Source organism: Vigna umbellata, chromosome 7, assembly GCF_029865625.1.
Source record: "Vigna umbellata cultivar VRB3 chromosome 7, Vumbellata_1.0, whole genome shotgun sequence".
NCBI classification, from domain to species: Eukaryota; Viridiplantae; Streptophyta; class Magnoliopsida; order Fabales; family Fabaceae; genus Vigna; species Vigna umbellata.
Genome location: NC_142171.1, coordinates 55,136 through 75,868, shown reverse-complemented (window position 1 = coordinate 75,868; position 20,733 = coordinate 55,136). Strand labels below are relative to the sequence as shown.

At 32.5% G+C, this 20,733-nt stretch overlaps 2 protein-coding genes across 6 annotated transcripts; one reads left to right on the top strand and one right to left on the bottom strand.

Moving 5' to 3' along the window:
* Window positions 1-90: 90 nt before the first annotated feature.
* Window positions 91-3,051, bottom strand: LOC148194888 (uncharacterized). Of its 2 annotated transcripts, XM_088093931.1 has the most exons (7): window positions 2,810-3,042; window positions 2,666-2,726; window positions 2,479-2,573; window positions 2,363-2,396; window positions 1,730-1,784; window positions 1,604-1,646; window positions 91-330 (listed from the first exon to the last, which is right to left on the bottom strand). In XM_088093931.1, exons 1-7 carry the CDS (start codon window positions 2,951-2,953, stop codon window positions 259-261), a joined length of 504 nt encoding a protein of 167 aa, XP_087950057.1. In that variant the 5' UTR covers window positions 2,954-3,042; the 3' UTR covers window positions 91-258. The 2 variants fall into 2 exon arrangements, with proteins under 2 accessions (XP_087950057.1, XP_087950056.1); XM_088093930.1 differs by lacking the exon at window positions 91-330 and having other exon boundaries at window positions 339-1,646; window positions 2,810-3,051.
* A 9,276-nt stretch (window positions 3,052-12,327) lies between these two features.
* LOC148194887 (chaperonin 60 subunit alpha 2, chloroplastic-like) lies at window positions 12,328-19,709 on the top strand. Of its 4 annotated transcripts, none has more exons than XM_088095432.1 (9): window positions 12,328-12,542; window positions 12,625-12,787; window positions 13,640-13,761; window positions 13,863-14,070; window positions 14,158-14,303; window positions 14,739-15,045; window positions 16,745-16,995; window positions 18,016-18,216; window positions 18,871-19,709. In XM_088095432.1, exons 1-9 carry the CDS (start codon window positions 12,462-12,464, stop codon window positions 19,156-19,158), a joined length of 1,767 nt encoding a protein of 588 aa, XP_087951558.1. In that variant the 5' UTR covers window positions 12,328-12,461; the 3' UTR covers window positions 19,159-19,709. The 4 variants fall into 4 exon arrangements, with proteins under 4 accessions (XP_087951558.1, XP_087951560.1, XP_087951562.1 ...); XM_088095434.1 differs by having other exon boundaries at window positions 12,402-12,546; XM_088095435.1 differs by lacking the exon at window positions 12,328-12,542 and having other exon boundaries at window positions 12,650-12,787; window positions 13,640-13,741.
* Window positions 19,710-20,733: the final 1,024 nt, after the last annotated feature.

Below are 20,733 nucleotides of genomic sequence, written 5' to 3'. Positions count from 1 at the left end.
TTGTGTGAGATTAAAAATAAGGATATCATGTGCATGTGCAACTTCGCCAAAATATTAAGAGGGTGTTAGTGTGATTTTCACTAATAATAATTATTTAGAATACGTCTTTGCATTAAAAGATCATATCATAATGCTGTTCCAAGTTGAGAACATATTCAAATTACAATAGCTAAAAATGGTAGATGTGAAGCAGACATCCTGCTGTAAATTACAAAGAGAGTTTACAACAGAGAAGTAAAGAGCACAGATCTTAAAACCTCATATTCCATTAAGAGTGACAACGACTCTTCGTGAGGTAGGATGATCTCGATGCTCGCATAGCCATATACCCTTAAACATAAAAGAAGAAATACGTTATTAATTTGGATATTACATAAACTAAATCGAGGTGTGTGTGTTTCCAATATTTGAAGCAGTAACATCTGCAAATATTAACTAGTTATTCGCGTCAACCAAACCAACTCCAATAGCACAGATCCTACCATAAAATATTCTAACCATCAGCATCTATAGATAACTATAGATATTAAACACTTCCATATTAAATGGGATTTATCTATATGCTGAGATCTAGTTAATTTCTGGGATGTCCCTCCCTTTTTTACCTCTATAATATCCTTCTTCCTTTACAAACATTAACCTAAAACAAACTACACTGACAGTCTGTATTACCCAAAAAGCAAATTACATTTTGCACCCCTGTAATGGTTGTTGTTGTAAATGTATAAGAAGCAACGGAAGTCACATGCAATCTCAAGAACTTCTAAGAGTGTTTGTATAGTATTTCAATTGCGTTTCTCAAATTATAAAGATTAACTTCTTTAAGAAAACCCTAATGCACAACAATAGTATATGAAATTTCTTACTTCTTAGCATAAATGTTCACAAACAAATTAAAATAATCAGTTTCCATTATTTATATTGTTCACAATCCAGCCCAATGAAAATCAGTTTTTCATTTGCTCTCACAGGAGATAAACTACTCAGTCAAAATTTATAACATTGTCTTTGTCCTTACGGAATCTTACAAAATAAACTCTGCTTTCATCCATTAACTTAATCTCCAGTTCAGGGCATAAAATAGGAATACGCTCTTCCAAGTAAAAAATGGATTGAGAAACTTCCGAATACAGTGTGAGAACTATCGATCTCGAAGGAGAGCATTATGGAATTTGAAATTTGTTAGTCAAATAATAGAAGGGTTTTCCTAATCAAAGTTAGGGTATAATGAATCAACCATTATGAAATATATTCCGTCAGGGCATAGCATCAATGGTGAATTACCGGAGGTAACAGCTTTTGAAATACCATCCACAATGAAAGAATTGTTTTAATGTGCACATGCATATGATAAACTTAGATAGTCATTGATCTTTTAGTCAGGGCCCTGATTTGTATGAGAATTGGACAGGAATTGAATTCTTCATGAACGAGTTCCAAAATATTCCAAAAGTGATGAAAAAAAGCTTGGTTATCCAAGTGTACTTTCACTCTGCACTTTAAAGTTGTACTCCCTCCCTCTCTCCCTCACAACCTCTATATATAGAACCAACATAAATTTGAATGATTTTGGAAAGATCTTTGCACAAATGAATTTTATTACCTGCCACGTCCCCATGTTAAGCTTCCCATTTGTAATTGGTATCCTAAAAATAAAAGAAATCAGTAAATGATGTTAGCAGTCATTTCAGTATAATGAATCAAACTGAAACACGGTAGAATTCCTCACGTCAGTGCACAACCAAACATCGACGATTTAATGTGAGCCGGCATGTCATCTGGCCCTGCAAAATTTCAATCTAAATAAGATTCCCCGTTGTCACAAAAGAAAAATATAATACATCACTACAGAAAATATACCCATATTATAAAAAGAAAAGCAACAGCTCCAAAGGACCTTATTTGAATAAACTTCTCCATTAGAAAAAAAAAAAATATATATATATATATAAGTTTCTCCACAAATTAAAATTGAAAATAGTCACAAATTAAAAGAAATTATATGATAAACCTTCTTTACATTAGCCTAGGCACGAGCTAATTTTAAGTTACGGAAATGCTCATTCATTTTTTTCTTATCTTTCTCTTCTAAAAGTGCTTATGGAGCGAAACTTGTCCAACGATAAGTAATAACCGACTTATGCTATGAAGTTATGACAAATACAAGCAGGCAAAAATCTTAGCACACAATCTTCAATCAGAATTTCCACATCTTATACGAAAAGCAAGGATAATAACTGTATCCAATCAGAGAAGCTTTATGGAGGATATATAAAGTAGAACAAGGACTTAAAATACTGAAGCTGAATCCATGGACATCAGAGACGTAGTTATTTAAAGAAAACGAGAAAATAATACCAACCCTCAAGAGTATGCTTCCATGGAGCAGATGATCCCTGCAGCAGACATTAACTAACGCGTTAAAATTGATATAAAGAAATTACGTGACTAGAAAAAATTAATTAAGGAGAAAGAAACCTCAGGAACTATCCGATTGAGGAAGGTTTCGGTATCATGGCGAACATCAGAGTCGTAATTCTCGTTGATGGTGAGAGAAGCACTGGTGTGCTGCACTGTCGTTTGGTTTGCCATCAGAAATTCCAAGTTCAGTAAGAGAAAACAAATCATGCAATAGATAGGTGTGTGTGCGTATGAGGATACTCACAGAAGAGATGAGCGAGGCCGCACTTGAATCCGGAGAGGTCTGGTTCGATTTCTTTGACTATCTGAATTGGAGCGAAAAGAAAATGAAGGGTTAGGGTTTTGAAAAAAGGAAAAAGGAAGGGAGAAAAGGAATAGGAAAAGGGACCTTGGAAGTAACTAGATGGCAGCCGCGCCTAAGCGGGGGCAAGCTAACGGTTTTCTGGGCCCACTTAGGGACGGTAGACTCGGCCATGGAATCCTTATTAACGGTTGGGATTTGCGCGCGTACACTGAACGATGAGGCTTGCATCGTCGTTTTGATGTTTCTCAGTTTTAAACCCACGGACAGAAGCAGGTGGGTTATGCAGCAGCAGGTTACAAGGATACATACCCCGTTTCCCCATCTTCTTCTCACCCGTGGCCCAGCCCTGTGGTCCATACCTTACCACACATTTCTTTAATATTTTAAAGCTTAATTAATTTTTAATTTTATCATAAAGTTATATTTTTATTAAAATTTCTAAAAATTAGAATATATATTAAAATAATTTTTAATTTATCAGTCAATTTTATGTTACTTCTTAATATATTATATGTTTATTTTATCAATTAAAATAGTTGCAACTAATATTTTTCAATTAAGATGGAGTAAACCTATTTTTCAATAATTTAATTATTTTAACATTTAAAATTGGTTTCAAAATGTTTTTTAATTAATTAACATGTATATAGTAAAATGTTTAGTTTTCAAAATCTTTACAATTATCAAGATAATAAAAGATGTTGAAAGAAAAAACAAGAAACATCAAGTTTTATACTGATTTAGTAATTTAAGAATTTACTTCCAGTTTCTAGAAACCTCAGCTAGAATTCCACTAAAATATCAAGAATTGGATTATAAGATTTGTCTATGCAGAACTTACACTCTAGATATACCCTATGCAACTTAAGCATCAAAGGTTAAACTTTAGCTTAAAAGTCAGGGTTATGTTGATCATATTACTCAAAACGTGACAACTATTGATTCCCCTACAGTTACCCGTTGGTTGAAAATTGATGCTCAATTATACATTCTTCTCAAGGCCCTTCACTTTTCTTTAAAACAAATTTTTCATTCCTACGAACGTTTAGAAATATGGGAACACGCAAAATTATTATAACTCAACGTTTTATGGTGTTTGTCATCATCTTTTTAATGTTGTTGCTCCTCGGCATCAGGACTCTATGGCTTATTATATGAGTAAAATTCATGCTCTTTATCATGAATTTAATGAATTATTGCCTTTTGCCTCAACTCTTGCCCAAGAAATAAAGTAATGATTAAAGTTCTTCATGTTATTGATGTTGCACGACCATGCTGATGAATATTGTAATCAGATTTTGGGTTCACCTATTGTTCCCACTTTGACTTTTACTTGTTTCACTATTTTTCTTATACCTAGTAAAAACATCAATGATACACTTGTTTCCTTTATGTTGGCATCTCAATGTCATGATCTTAATCACTCTCGCAAGCCAATTTTGTGGGGTTGAGTTAGGCTCAAAGTCAACTTCTTAACATGGTATCAAAGCCAGGTTAGAGCCTATCCTAACAAAATTTGTTGGGTATATCATTCTACTCGTTATTGAGTCGGTTTTGTGGGGTTAAATTAGACTTAAAGTTCACTTATTAACATGGTATCTAGAGCCATGTTCTTTTGAGAAAACAACTTTTCTCGCCTCTACCACTACACTTGCCAGCGGCTACGCTATTTGACGTTGTCGGCCATCGCCGTCATCTACCACTATCGGTGGCAGCGCCGTCATCTGTCATTGTCATTAGAGTTCCAATTTCTTCTGACAACCACACAGTTTTGATTGTCTTAGCTAGGCAACCATCGTGCCTTCATTGACACCTTCATCAAAGATTATAGCGCTTTCAACGCCATTCGTATTTATGGATGTGCTCCACTTTTTGTCATATGTGGTGATGTGTCTTGTCTCCTCTCAAGAAAGGGTCTATAGTGTCGAGGTCGCTCTTTTTACCTTTTTAATTCCATTGTACGTGGTCACACGTTTCGTCTCCTCTTAGGCAACGATTTAGAGTGTTGAGGTCACTCCTTTTCCTCTTTCAGGTTCATCGTGCGTGGTCGCACGTTCCATCTCCCCTTAGACAATTATTTAAACCATCAATAATGCTCCTTTTTTCTTTTTTAGGTGCTTGATTAGAGAATATTTGATTTTTAAGATTTCTCTCTCCTGTTCATCAATGACTTATTCTGTTGTTGTCTCTTTTGACCCGTCTTTTGTCACCATTGCGTTTGACCCATCAATATATGTTTTTTCTCCCATGACAAAGATGACTTTTTTTAGTTTATTTGTAACCGTGGTGGTTCTTCAACAATGACAATTTTATCCAATGGATGTCAAGAATACATTCCTCAATGACGATTTGTAAGAAGAAATTTGTATGGAGCAACCTCCCATATTTGTTGCTCAAGGGAGTCTTTGGATTGATATTTCATCTTTTATGTCGTCTTTGCAAATTATTAACAATTTGGTGTCACTTGAGTGTAGAAGTAGATATTTCACCAAACCTTTACTAATTATATTAATAATAAGTTTGGTATATACAATTTGTATGCACCATCTTAAGATTGAGTGTTAAATATATTATCTTTAATTAGTTTATTATTATTTCTTTTTTGTATTTGAGTTTAACACATATTTCTTTTATTATAAATAAAAGACCTTATGTGTATATTCAACACAAGAGACATTAATCTTATACATAGTTTTCACTATATTCAACACACTTTAAGATTTTCAACCAAGGTAATGCTACACACAATTATCCTAACCAATCACTTACATAGTGAATAAAATATAGAAGAACAATAATCAAAATATATGAAATGAATACACTTGTATGATGTGCAAATTTTACATCAATCTTAAGCCAAACAAGAAAACCTGGAACCAACTGAATCTTCTTTGATTCTTGATGTAAACTTGAAAATTCATATAATCTCTCCAATAGCTCTCAAATATTTCTTTCTCTTATTTTTTTTTTCAAAAATCATAGTTAAGAATGAAAAGAAAATTGATTTTTAAAGACAAATTTGTTTATTGATGATATAATAGATTTTGAAAATAACGTATCGGTAAATGTTCTTCAGCTTTGAAAACTTGTAAATGTGTTTTGTTTTAATCAATTAAATTAATAAGCTAAATGATTAATAAAAAACAATGACAAATATATAATTTGAAATGATTTATTTTCGTGTGAAAACCAATCTTAATTAATTATATTGTGATTAATTTAACTTTAAAAACATTCTAACTTGGCTTACAACATTTCTAGACTCAAGGAGCAACTGATATACACTACCAACTATTCTATCAATCAAACATGACTTAACATTAAGTAAGAGTAATTCACATTTTATACATTTCTTTTTGCATTAGGAATTAGACATAAACTTACTTCTTAATACAAAATTTGTATATTTTTGAATTAAGTTGTGTGGTTTAATTTCGTAATTGTTTTATTCTATTTGACCGTGATAGGCCTATAAATGTAAAAAGCATAGTAAAAATTTATTTTTTAACGGCTAATTTTTATTGAAAATATACGTATAATTTCACTAAGTATATACTTCTTCAAAATTTCTAAAATTAAAATATATACTTCACTTCTATATTATAAAAATTTATAGTACTACATTTTATTTTATATTTTTTTAATTTTTAAACGAAAACAGATTGAACAAGTAATAATTCCTTTAGTTATAGTCCAAAATTAAATATCAAAATTTCAGCATATTAGTGTGGGTCAAAATTTGATATTTTTCTAAAGAGTTTCAATACAAATAATAATAAAGGAAAAGTATTACACAGGATAAATTAAGTGTTTTGCATAAATTTAATTCCTTGAAAGTGTAAACTAAATTTGAATAGGTTTGTAAGAATTTGAAAAGTATTAATTATTTTTTAAAGTGTTACATTAATTAAATATAAAATCAATTTAAAAATATATAAAAAAATAAATTTCATTTTATAATTTGATTTTGTAAAATTAAGTTAAACATAAAATTTACTTCTTATCCCACATTCGTTAAAAATAAAATTAATTTAAAGCATGTAACATCACTCTACAAATTATTCTCGTAAAATTGATTTCTTAACCATTATTTTAGAGAGATTACTAAAATAACGTTCATCTAAAATATTAGTAACAATTGTAACGAATTAAAGTTAAAGAAAGGGTATAGTCTGAATAATAAAGACAAATGTACATGAAAATACTCTATCCTTTGTTTTTCTATATTGCACTTTAAAAGAGTTTGTCATACAAACACATGACATATTGTTTCATACTTTAGAAAAAAAGTTCATATTTTGTACTAATAATTTGGTTTATACTTCAAATTTTAAAGAAAAAATGTAGGAATGAATTTTAGTGAAAAAAAGTTCTTCTTTATATTAAAGAAAAGATAATAAAAAAGATTGTTAAAATTAATAAATAATGTAATGAACTTGATAAATTAAAAAAATATATATTTTAATTAATAAAATTAGATGATTATTATTTTATTTTTATAATTAAAATTAATTTAAAATAAAATATAGTCTATTTAAATAAATGATTATTATTATTATTACTGATATAATTATTATTAATGTTGGTATTATTATTAATATTATTTTTATCGTTAAATAAATTATTATTTTTATTATTTACATTGCAATTTAGGCAACCTCCTCACGTTCTTATCATTTTTCCACCACCGCTTCTTCAATCAATCCCTGCACCGATTTCTTTGTCAACTTCAAGTTTTGTTCAATATATTAAAAAAAAATATTTTTTTAACAACTTTTTAATTGATCTATTTTAATGGTCTATTTTAATTGTTTTTTAAAATAAATTTAAATAGACTAATAACATAGGGGTATTTTTGTCTTCTTTCTTTTTCTAGCTACTTTTCCCGCTCTTTCTTCACATAGGAGTGAGGGTCTCAAAGGGACCATCTCTCACATTTCCCTGCTTCTGTTTCGTCGCATTTCAGCAGATCCAAACGAACTCACGCAGAATCAAACACAGGGTAAGGGTCTATTTATTTTTATAGATATGGGAAAATTATTTTGAAGAAAAAGAGAAATGGAAGTGTGATATGTCAGAACCCATAAAAACACACCAAAAAACCCCAAGTAGTGGGATTCATGTGCCAAGAAGTTAGTGAACATCTCAGTTAGTGGAGAACAGGTGGCTGCAGGAGAGTGACCGTTCGCTTTGAGCGCCAGCAGTATTTAAGGCCAAATTTCAAATGTCGTGTCACTTCTCTACATGCCTTTCTTCTTCCCCACCCTGCTGAAACCATTTTCTCCTTCTCTCTAAAATCTCCTTCTTCTCTCTAAGAAAACCTCACTATTTCTTCTTCCGATCACCTCTCAGGCACCGCTGGAACACTCCCGGCGTCAAGAGCTTCCATTTAAATCGATCGGTTTATGATTCTGAGCCGGTGAGTCTCTTTCTCTCTAGTGCGTTCATTTAAGTCTTGCATGCAACCCTCTATTTTTGGTTGCCTGAGTAGATAGTATAATTCTGAGCGTTTCTGGTTTTCTATGTGGTTCAATATTCCTAAAACGTGGTTGTCGGACGTTAAGTCTTTGGTAGTAGGGAGCTATAATCCTGCATAGTTGAGCGTTCAGTTACGTGTCGAGGTAAGGGAAGCTTATATAATTTGATTTAAATTCTTGTTTGAACGTTGGCATGTTTGCAAGATAGGTTGTTTGATTATTTGATGAATATGAGATATGTGTGTACTGCTTGTTTGGACGTGTGGATGGATGAATGATGCATGTGGTGAATTGAGTTGAGATAGGGATTGATCGTCAACTGTAGTATTTTGAGTAAAGGTGGTAATTTGGTCGAGCGTCCGTCTATATTAGGTTCTCTTATACAAGGAATTACGGTAACAACGAGCGTGTTATAATATTATAATGTAAATATGAGTGATCAACCTAAGTGTAGTTCTCCTTCAGACTTCCTGAACAGTTTAGTTAACGTGTCATATACTACTCAAGGTCGTAGACGTTATCGATCTTTTCATTCAGAATATGTGGTGGCTCAATTGTGTGTGTGTGTGTGTGTGTGTATATATATATATATATATATATATATATATATATATATATATTCATTCGTTTTCTGTGAGTTTATTAGCGATCGGTCTTGGACCAATCTTTCAGTTTTAGTAGCGCTCATTCCTGATAAGCACTTGGTCTTGGACCAGCGCTCTTCCAATAGTGTTCGATTTCTACAGGGCTCGATCTTAAACCAAGCGTTGGGTCTTGTTTTCTGTAATATAGTATTATTGTGCTTAGAATCAGAGTCTTTATTCAAACTAGCTAGCGTTCGTTAATTCATAGTTTCTCATTAGTATTAGTATTTAGTGTAAATCAGTGTTGGTCTTTAAAAGGTGTTCGGCCTAGAGTGTTAGTACTCGGCCTAGGATTCGTGGCGTCCGGTTTGAACTCTTAGGAGTCTGTTTATTGAAGTAGATGAGTAGTGCTCGATCTTGTTATACCAGTCGTACTTGGGTTATGATAAGAACATATGATCTTATTTCATTGGAATATGTGGATGATAAAGTCTGAGAGAATTTGAAATGTGATGTGTATGAAATAGTTTGATTATGAACGAGTATTCCAGGGAGGGATATCTCAGAAAGTGGTTATTGATTGGTAAAGTATGAATGTGGGCAAAACTTAACGGGCGTTCATCCTGATATTCCATGATTACTCGTTCTCATGTAGAGAGGAGTAAGTCACATGTGGGAATGGCAGGAGGTCCTAGTCCATAAGGTTAACTTGGACGGAATGGATCAACCTCGGGTGGCAGCTGTTGAGGGTATCCCAGTTACTACACTACCCGGGTGCACGAACGTCATAACTACACAGGATTCATACAGTCCGGACAGTCAGAGTCATGTGGTCGTTATTTGCATGCATGGATGTATGAATTATGATATGGTCGTTGTTGGTTTTGTTATGAATGTTGTATGTTGTGATTGAATAAATTAAATTACATAAGCTTACCCTGTTTATTATTTTTGTTTGTGTTGTGCGTCATGTCGTTGTCCTGTTGCAATGATTATACGTGTGGATGTGAGCAGAAGGAGAAGAGCTGCTAGAAGAAGTATTGGAAGACACGACAGAAGTGAAGACCGAACCTTAGGGACGTTCGGTCTGTTATTAGCTTTATATGTTGTAAGATCGTTCGGTATAATTTATTTCATACACCGTTCAGTCTAGTAGTAGCTAGCGTATGTTTTTAAATTCCCTGTTGTTATGTAAGGCTGTTCGGCCATAATAGTATCTCGTTCTGTGTAGAACTGATATGTAGTATTGTTAATATGTGATGATTCTCGTATATGATTTTACACTGTATTTTTGGAATGTTACATGATAGGTTGAATTAAAGAAAAGGTGACGAGAAATAAAAAGATTTAAAATTAAATTTATAGAGGTTATGGAATAATATGATGTTTTTAATAGATTAAAAAAAGTTTTAATTGATAAAATTAAAAAAGTTATTATTTTAATTTTATAGATAAAAGTAATCAAAAATTAGTGTAAAATATCTTAAAATGACATGTCAATTTATATTTAAAATGATAAGAAATATTAATTAAAAATAATAATTAATTAGTGAAATAATTTATATATTATTATAGTAAAAACAATTATTACAATGATAATAATAATTAGAAGTAATTATAAGTTATTATTAGTAATATTGGTTATTTTCTTAAAAAAAATTCTTCATTTCTCTTTTCTTCATTCGCAACACTTCTCACCATATATGTTATAATACCCTAAGTTTACAATTATGTGATGTCTCTACACCTCTCTTACTACACCTAACAAATATCTTTTCCCAACATCTATAGAACACGACTTCTTCATCTGATTGTCTGTACTATTTTGTAATATAATATTCGTTATACTGTTTGTTTTCACCTCCTTACAATAAAATTAGAATTAGAGGATAATCATTCATGTATACGAGAGAAAATCGATTCTTTTGAGAGAAACGATTCCATGTGAAAGGATAATCGATTTTTTATCAATTTTGATTTCAACATACCACTGTATCATGGTAAAAAAAACAAATTTAACAAACAGACAGAGTAAAAATTAAAAAAACAACAAAGGGTAATGTTGTAAAACAAAAATGTGAGTTAGCTTTCCTCTCTCATCTTTCCACCCAACTGAGTATGAATGATGGATCAAATTTCACTAGTCATCGCTTTTACATCTTCTCAAATCATGATAAACAAACACGAATGCTACTTGCACAATAAATAACAAAAACAAACACAAATGCTACTTGCACAATAAATAACAAAAACAAACACAACATAAGGGTTGAATATTGTAATAGATGGTAAAATAGAAAATTCAATGACATGAAACAATATAAACAAGAAAGGGAGTTTAACAAACCACTTAGTTTCCATTATAGGACTATCCCTAAATAGACAACATAAAAATATACACAAAGTCAACTTATGAAGATTTATTGATTATGAAATTTGAAACACAATACACTCAAGAAGAGTTTAATAAGCTTAAGCAAAAGGTAAAAAAAAAACATATCATACATTACTCCTTGTTAAAATCAAAATAAAACAAATGTTCCATATACAAAATTGGAAAGGAGTAATAAAATTCCTACAAAGAAAAATTACTAGTTTTCACATACAAAATGAGATATACATGATGAAGAAGATAGAAACAATTAACAGATGTTTAAAAGATTTTAAATTCCCATAAATTGTCTTATAAGTTTGGAGGAAAGTATTCCAAAACACAATATAATATGAAAACCTTAAATAGTTTACCAAAAGTGTGAAAGTGCAAGACATTTGAAAATAATGATCTTTGATGAACTTCTTAAATTTCTTTTAGCTTCACAAAACGCACATCTTAACAAGGATAAAAATAAATCTAGAATCTATAACTCTAAAGCTTTGTTCACTTGAATGGATTTGGGGGAGAGTGATTGATGAGATTTGAAGATAAATTTTTTTATTGTTTATTTGAGTGAATTTAGAGGTAAGTGAGACTGGATTTTGAAGTAAATTTTTTTAATCTGTCACGTCAATCAAATCCTACACTAATTCTCACAAAGTTTACTTCCAAATTCACTCTCATTTACCTCCAATCCCCTCAAATACTCTCAAATCCCCTCAATTAGTCTCTTCCAAATCCATTTAAGTGAACAAAACCTTAAAGTTAAAGAGTAAAAGTATAACAAACGAATGAAATCCTTCTAAATCGTTAAAATAAATGTAGAACTTTGCTATCACCAAGACTCACACTATTGTAAAGAAAACATTGTAGTGAGCGATCCACCCACATTAGATACATAACAAATATGTTGCAATATTGATGGGTGACTAGAAAATAATTTCTAACTTTTCAAAATAAATGTTGCTTATTTACTGTAAAACGAACTTAAAGAATTAAAATTAACTGTATAAAACTTCAGTGAAGAAAAAATATTTTACGTAAATAAATAAAAAAATTATTTTATAAAAACAGAAATGAATAAATTTAAACGAAAAAAAGGCAAACACAATGAAAATAAATAAAGTGTAATATCAACCGCCATAATCTGAAATAGAAGAAATCAAACCTTACCATCCAAGACCTTGCTCTGTGTAGCAAATATATTTTGGAAACTTCTCTGATAATCTTTGAATTCAGAAAAAGACCTCCCTGAATAGTTGAGCTTCCATCCTTCAATTCAAACCGTGTGGGTTTCCGAGATGAGTAGCTATATACATTCTCACGTCTTTCTCTCCTCGCTCTTCTTCCCTCCCAATGGAAACCCTTCTTCTTCATTCCCAGTAAGTATGTTTACTCTGCTATGTTATGCTATGCTCACTCTCATCTATTTCTACGTCTTTTTCTGACTCTATGCTGGTGCAGCCTTTTCGTTTGAACCAAATGGCATTTGGGGTTCGTATAGCTCCACGCTTTGTGGTGAGGGCAGGCCCTAAGAAGATATTATTCGGCAAGGAGTGCAGAGAGGCCATGCAAGCCGGGATTGATAAGCTCGCCGATGCTGTCTCTCTTACCGTTGGACCCAAAGGTATCGACTGAAATAACCAATTGGGTCGGTTACATGAATGTTATTGCGTTTTCAATCTGTTGCACTGCTTAATTACCATCATATTTAGCTGCTTTGCTGCCTGAACAATGGCCGATACCTAGAATCTATGCTGGCAACTGTTTAGGGATGTTTGTTTGAGCATTTTTGAATCTGGTTTTTAATGAAGTTGATTTTTGTTAGAATTGATTTTAAGAAAAGAGATTTATGTTTTGATGATTTTATTTTGTTAGCAACTTAGTAGTAGAAATAGGTATAATTTTTTTATCCAACGCAAAAGCTACTCATTATCTACTTTAGACCCAAGAAATTAATTTCCCAACTAGGGACTTAAATGTTTGACCTGATTTTCGCTTATCCAAAATTATGTTGAAATACGGGTTGGTGTAATTTTACGGTTGTTCATTCATATGTTTGGTTCAAAATCGATTGAGGAGAAAACACTGGAGATTATTTTTGCGTCGGATGAACAAATTTGTACTTAGTTTACTACAATTTTGCTTCTAAATTTAGAATACAGAATCCAAAGATAAATTACATCACTTTGCAACCGTTCAGCCTAAAGCAAACATTTATCTAAAAATCATTTTAGCTGGTATTTTTACACGTTTTGGTTGTTTCAACGTGAATTCAAGCAAGCATTGACTTCATGATTTCTTTTGATCGGATTTTTGTTTGATTATAAGGTGTTTCGTAAACATAGTAAGTTAATATGAGGAAACACTAACAAGGCTCCCAATTGCTTTTGAATTTCAATATTTTGTCTTCATTTGGCTGATTATGGTCCAGTGATTGTTGACTGTTCTTGCTTATATTTCATTCCTAAACATGTAGGACGAAATGTTATTCTTTCTGAATCTGGAAACCTTAAAGTGATTAATGATGGCGTTACAATTGCTCGATCCATTGAGCTTTCAGATGCAATTGAGAATGCAGGTGCCATCCTAATTCAAGAGGTTGATCATGGTTGCTAGGATTTTGCCACATGTTAAATGGACAACATTTGAAACGAAAGTAACTAGAGATGTATTCATGTTTTTAGTTTTCCTGCTTGTAGGTTGCAAGTAAAATGAACGAGTTAGCTGGTGATGGTACTAGCACTGCAATTATTTTGGCTCGTGCCATGATTAAATCTGGAATATTAGCAGTTTCTTTTGGAGCTAATCCTATTTCTTTGAAGAAGGGGATGGACAAGACTGTAAAGGAGTTGGTCAAGTTATTGAAGGAGAGAAGTGTTCCTGTTGAAGGGAGGGAACATATTAAAGGTATTTTCGTCTGCTTGTTTGAGTTTGTCAAATTAAGGGTTATTATCTTCACAAGAAAATAATGAGGATATTTCTTCTGTTTTGCAGCTGTAGCATCAATTTCTGCTGGAAATGATGATTATGTTGGCAACTTGATTGCTGATGCTATGGGGAAGATTGGTCCGGATGGGGTGATCTCTATTGAGTCCTCCTCAACATCTGAAACCTCTGTGATAATTGAAGAAGGGATGAAGGTATGGACAATGTTGAAATTGTGGGGTTTTAGGCGTAGAGGAAGGAGATTAAGAGAAAATAAACTTTTAATAATAATATACTTACTGTAATGTATTACAACATCATAATATGTTCTTAAAGCCTAGAGCACTAGTTTTACTCCTAACTAATTAGGGAAGCAAATCATGAGATAGTGAAGCATGGCACAATAACCAGTGTAGTATACTCTAATATACTCTAAAAATAATATATTTTTACATATTTTAAGAGATAATGGGTTAAAGGGAAACCAATCTTAAAGCATAGTCTAATATACTCTATAAATAAGATATTTTTACATATTTTAACAAATAATATTACACAATAACCAGTGTAAGTTCTTCTTCTTGTTTGGATCTGCACAATCCTTGTGTTTCTACCCTATTACAGTTGTTGTTCTTGTTCTTTTTGTACAGATCGATAAGGGTTACATGTCTCCTTACTTCATTACGAACCAGGAGAATTCCATTGTAGAGTTTGATTGGGCTAAAGTTTTGGTAACTGATCAAAAGATTTCAAGTGTAAAAGAAATAGTCCCATTATTAGAGAAGGCTATGCAGTTGAGTGTTCCACTCTTAATTATTGCTGAGGATATAACAAGACAAGTGCTGGAAACATTAGTAGTGAACAAGACGCAAGGATTACTAAGAGTTGCAGTTGTAAAATGTCCAGGATTTGCAGGTGGGAAGAAAGCTTTGTTACAAGATATTGCACTAATGACCGGTGAGTTCCTACAGGCTTTGATAAGCTTTGTTTATTTCTATGCCAACTTCCTCTATGCTAGGGTCATGCTTCCTATTTTTGAGTTTTTCTCTTGAAAAGCGTATGCAATTTGTGTTAGTGTCAAACGATTTGAAAAGGAGAGGAATAATCTCAATATGTTGTTGTGATAATCTCAATATACAAGGTTCCTATTTATATTACCATGCCAATAAATTCCTTCCTAGAATCATGGGATTCAATCTCTCGAATCATGGATTTCAATCTTCCTTGATTATGCTAATTATACTAATTGCCAATGATATTGAATAAATAAGGAAACAAAATATTTTTATAATATTTACAACACCTCCCCTCAAATTTGCTATATTGAACATGGTATCTAGAGTCAGGTTTTTTTATGAAAAAAATTTCGTCGCCTTTGCCATTGCACCCACTGCTGTTGCTGGAGCCTCTGCCATCATCTACCGTCGTCGGAGTTCCAGTTTCATCCTATGACCACACGATTTTGATTGTCTGAGTTAGGCACCACTGTGCCGTCAACGACGCCTTTATCAGAGTTCCTATGCGCCCTCACATGCCTCTCGAAGTTGCAGATCTGCTTCCTTTTCCGCTGCACGTGGATGCGTGTCCCGTCTCCTCTCCGACAGCAATTCAAAGCGCCAAGGTCGCCTCTTTCTCCTCTTTTAGGATCTGTGCTTGGTGCCTTGATTGGAGAATCTTGGATTTTTAGGGTTTTTCTCTCTTGTTTGTCCATGTCTTTGCTATAGGCTCTTCTGACCTCTCTTCATCTGACCCGTCCATTTGTACTTTTTTTCCAATGGCGAAGATGGCTTCTGATAGTTTATTTATAGCCATGGTGACTCTTTAACAATGACTTCATCAACTGGATGTCAATAATGTGTTCCTCAATGGTGATTTGAAATAAGAGATTTATATAGAGCAACCTCTTAGATTTTTGCCAGGGGGGTCTTCTGGGTTGATGTGTCGTCTTTGCAAATCATTAACAATTTGGTATCATTCGAGTGCAAAAGCACATATTTTCACATTACGGATACCCCGAGAATTGATTATATTTGTAACGAGCTTGGTACATTCGATTTGTATGCACAAGCTTGAGGGAGAGTGTTAGATATATTGGATTATTAGATTTCTTAGATAAATATCTTATTATTATCTTTCATCTTTTGTTAGTTTGTTATTATTTTTTATTTGTATTTTGTGCTTAGTCCATATTTTTTCTATTATAAATACAATACCCTATATGTATATTCAATACAAGGGAGATTAATCCCATACATATAGTTTTTACTATATTTAACAAGTGTCTATCCTTCCCAGCTTGTCAGAAAAATCTTGAAATTGTTTTGTAGGTAGTCCCGTAGTAAGAACAACTGCCAACTGACTTCCCAGATGGTTCATATGTTGTCTTGACAAGTCTGCTATCTTACTTATAATGAAGTTTCAGTCTACCTCTATATGCTTCCTTCTATCATGTTGGGTAGGATTATGAGTAATGCTCATATAGCATGTGACTCTGTATAAGGCTACTTTGATATTTTGTTTCTTTTTGTTTTTCTTAAATATACCCAGGATGTATTTTTTTGTTCCCATATCTTAAAAGAGTTTCCTTTCCAGCCTCATTTAATCAATAACACTTTTCCTGCTCTGGTTGTTTGATCTCATGTTGTTAACACCACAGGTGCTGATTTTCTTTCTGGAGACTTGGGTCTCACACTTGATGGTGCAACATCAGACCAGCTTGGTACGGCACTGAAAGTGACAATAACCAGTAATGCGACAACTATCATTGCCGATCCTAGTACTAAGGCGGAAGTTCAGGCCAGAATTTCACAGATAAAGAAAGATCTTAGTGAAACAGATAATGCAAACTTGTCAAGAAAGCTCTCAGAGAGAATTGCGAAACTGTTGGGTGGTGTTGCTGTTATAAAGGTACTTAATTCGATAGACATATCATGGCTGTCTGTATTCTTCTTGCCCTTGTTCTTTACTTTGGTAATGTTTCTTTAGTTCTCTTTCTCTATCTTATTCTATATATTATTGGATTTTATCGAGTCATTGCATTATTCACCTTGAATTTCAACTTTCTTTGTGCTTGTAACTTGAAAAATAGAACAATGGCAGTTTGTCACCTATTAGCCTTCTTGATATGTTTTCTTCAGAAGAGGGATCCTATATAATTTTTTACTTATATATCATTTATGTTATATTTATCATAACTAGTATATAATCTATTTGATACTTGTCTTCTCTGCAACTAAGTTTTTTTTTTTTTGTTTTCAACTTCACTATATTTAGTTTTTCTAAGTCAAATAAAATATTGCAATAATATTGATATTATTTCAATTCAGTTAACCAAGAATTCTCGCATCACAAAGTTTTTCTTCACCACTTTCACAATACTTTTTGTTTAAGGGCCAGCCTTGACACATCAATAAAGTTGGTGACTTGTGACTTGGAGCTTATTTATCTTCTTGAAACCGACTCTGTATGTTTTGGGAGCCACGTGCATTGGATTGTCATTGTATTGATAATAATTTTTATGAGGATTTCAGAAAATAAAAATAGATTTGAATTGATTTCTTCATTTGGTTAGTGTTGCTAAGTTCCACATTGCCTGCTCAATTACTGGGCTGCAATTTTTATATTTGATGGCAACTTCAGTTAATGCCAATTGTTTCTAAAATGAAATTTAACTATTAGCTTGGATCCTATGATAGACAGATTATCGCGTAATCCTTGTACATGTTAAGAATGTATGAGACCAAGTAGGCCATTCTGTTAATTACGTGGGTTCTACTTCATATATTTTTCATACACAATTCTAGATTGCAATTTGTTGCACAAAAAGAAGCAGCTGTCACCTTAAATTTTGCCAACAATATTTTAAATTGGCATTCTTTTTTTTCATTTTCAAGTGTTCATTACATAATGCAATAACCAATTGTGTAGGTAGGTGCACATACTGAGCTAGAACTTGAAGATAGAAAACTGAGAATTGAGGATGCAAAGAATGCAACATTTGCTGCCATAAGTGAGGGCATTGTTCCTGGAGGGGGTGCCACATATGTCCACCTGTCGGACTTGATACCAACAATAAGGAACTCCATGGAAGATCTAGATGAGCAAATTGGTGCTGATATCGTAGCAAAGGTATGGTTACCTTTATTTACTCAACCAGTTCTCTATCTTATCGTCCTGTAGTTCTCTTCATTGATTTTACTTTGTAGTGAATGCTCTATGATTATTTTCATGTAAAATGTTCCTTTCCGATAAAAAGAGGTCAACTTCAAATTAGTTGACTTATCAGATTTTCATCTTTTGAAAAATCCAGGAAATTTGTGAGCTTTATTTTCTTAAATTCTTGTTTGGACTGTAATTGAAAGAAAAGCTTTTCGCTTCAACAATTACACCTCATTATTTTTAGAGGAACGTCCACTTTTCTGGAAAAAAAGAGCACTAGCTAGACAGTGCGTATTAGCATTTCCACCATGGTTTATGACATTTTGGCTATACTTTCTCAGATGAGTCTTAGCTACTTCAAGGAACATCTCTTAAATTATACGAAGCACATTGATTTGCAAGTTTAACATAAAAAGGCTATTGATTATATTTATAGGTCTTAACTGCTAAACATATGTAGTTGTAGTAATGTTTTTACACATATTATAACTAACCAACTGATTCGTCCCACCAAGCACATACATAAAAAATGTTGATTTCTTTTTTACTGTCTTCTCAAAAACAGACAACATCCTTATGAACTTGCCTGAAAGGCTTTAACATATATGTGGTTACGCATTGCAGGCACTCATTGAACCTGCAAAATCAATTGCAACTAATGCAGGAATAGATGGAGACATTGTTGTCCAAAAGACTAGAACATATGATTGGAGAATCGGATATAATGCAATGACGGGCATATATGAAGATCTTTTGAATGCTGGAGTAGCAGATCCTAGTCGTGTTGCAAGATGCGCTCTTCAAAGCGCAGTGTCTGTTGCTGGTGTGATTCTAACTACTCAAGCTATATTGGTGGATAAAATAAAGAAACCCAAACCAGCAGTGCCCTTTATCCCTGGCATAACTCCCTAAAATGGAGTAAACAATTACAATTTTTCAAAGAGAGTTAAGTCTTTTCCATACAACTGCTGGAATCCAGCTGCAGTAAGAATAATGCTTTTAAGAACAGGAAAATCAGATGCTGCTTGAGTCATGACTTGATGAACCCCATGTATGATGAAGCAATTGGAACAATTGTACAACTGGTGAAGTTCGAGTACATTCCACACGGAATTGATTAGAGTTCTGTTAGGTTTCTTTCTCCGTTTACCTATTAATTTTTGGTGACGCCATAGTTGATACTAGAAAACCAGTAGTAAGATTTTATCAATATATTGTAACACCATAATTGATGAGACAAATATAAATCGCACAATATTCATTTGGACAAATCTTGATGTGTTAGAAAATTGTGTTTTCAATTTTATTGGAGGAGTAGGTAGGTACACCCACCAATATATCAGATATTGATTCCGTGCTGCGTGGACTCACGGTTTTGTTGTTTACTTACCAGAATGTCAATGTCAGGTTTTGAACTCACTCCTATGAAGGAGCTTTTTCAAGTTTTCGCTTTTTTTGGTGCGTGTTTATGGTTTTGCTGCTTTGTAGAAGTTGACAGGTCTCTTTCTTGTTCTCGTAATTGATATTTTGGACTTATTTACGTCACTGTTTTCAGTAAAGGCTTTTATGATTTGGTTTATGATTGATTTGGAGTGATTTGAAGAAAACGTGAAGCGATTTAGTTTAATGAAAATATGCTGTATTTAAGGAGAAGGTATTTGATATATGTGATTTATTTTATTGAATTCATGAAAATTGATAGATTATTTTTAATATAATGGCAGAAGTGTCTATAAAAGTATTTCTTTATATAAACATTGTTGTTATGAAAATTTAGTTAAGAAAATGGAAATAAATAAGTTTTTATAATATTAATTATTTAAAAATATTGGTTATTTGTTTTTCAATTATATTTATATAAAGTTAAAGAAAATTCAATAAATAAAATTATTTTAAGAAATTAAAATTAAACATAGGAGTAAATTAGTAATTTAGAAAAAAAATTATAAATCCACTGCTTCCTCGGCTCCATCTATCTTTTGAAACTTTACCTACAAACCATTATCACCTAAATAAATTGTACACCACTTCTCAAATTATCTCAAATCAATCCGACAAATACTAAGTCATTCTTAGCCTATGATATAAGTGTTTGATCAACTACTAATCCAGTGATCAGCCACTAGACCAGACAATCTAAACATCATGGAGATAATTTCACTTAAAGGTTAAATCATAATATAACTGTTGAGTGGTAATTTCTAGTCACCGATCAATTATTAGTCGAGTAGTTATTCTTAGTATATGGTATAACCGTCTGATTAACTTTAAAACTATTTTACTTTAAGGTTAAATCGTGATTAATCATGTTTGGGCTGTAATTAGACTGATCTTAATGAAAAGCTCATTACAAAGTCTATAAATAGTGGTTTGAGGTAAAAAGCTATATTACACATTAATTATGCATTTATTATCCTTACAATACAAATTGATCTAACTTTGGCATCAGAGGACATTTGACATGTATGCACTGACCAATATTTGATG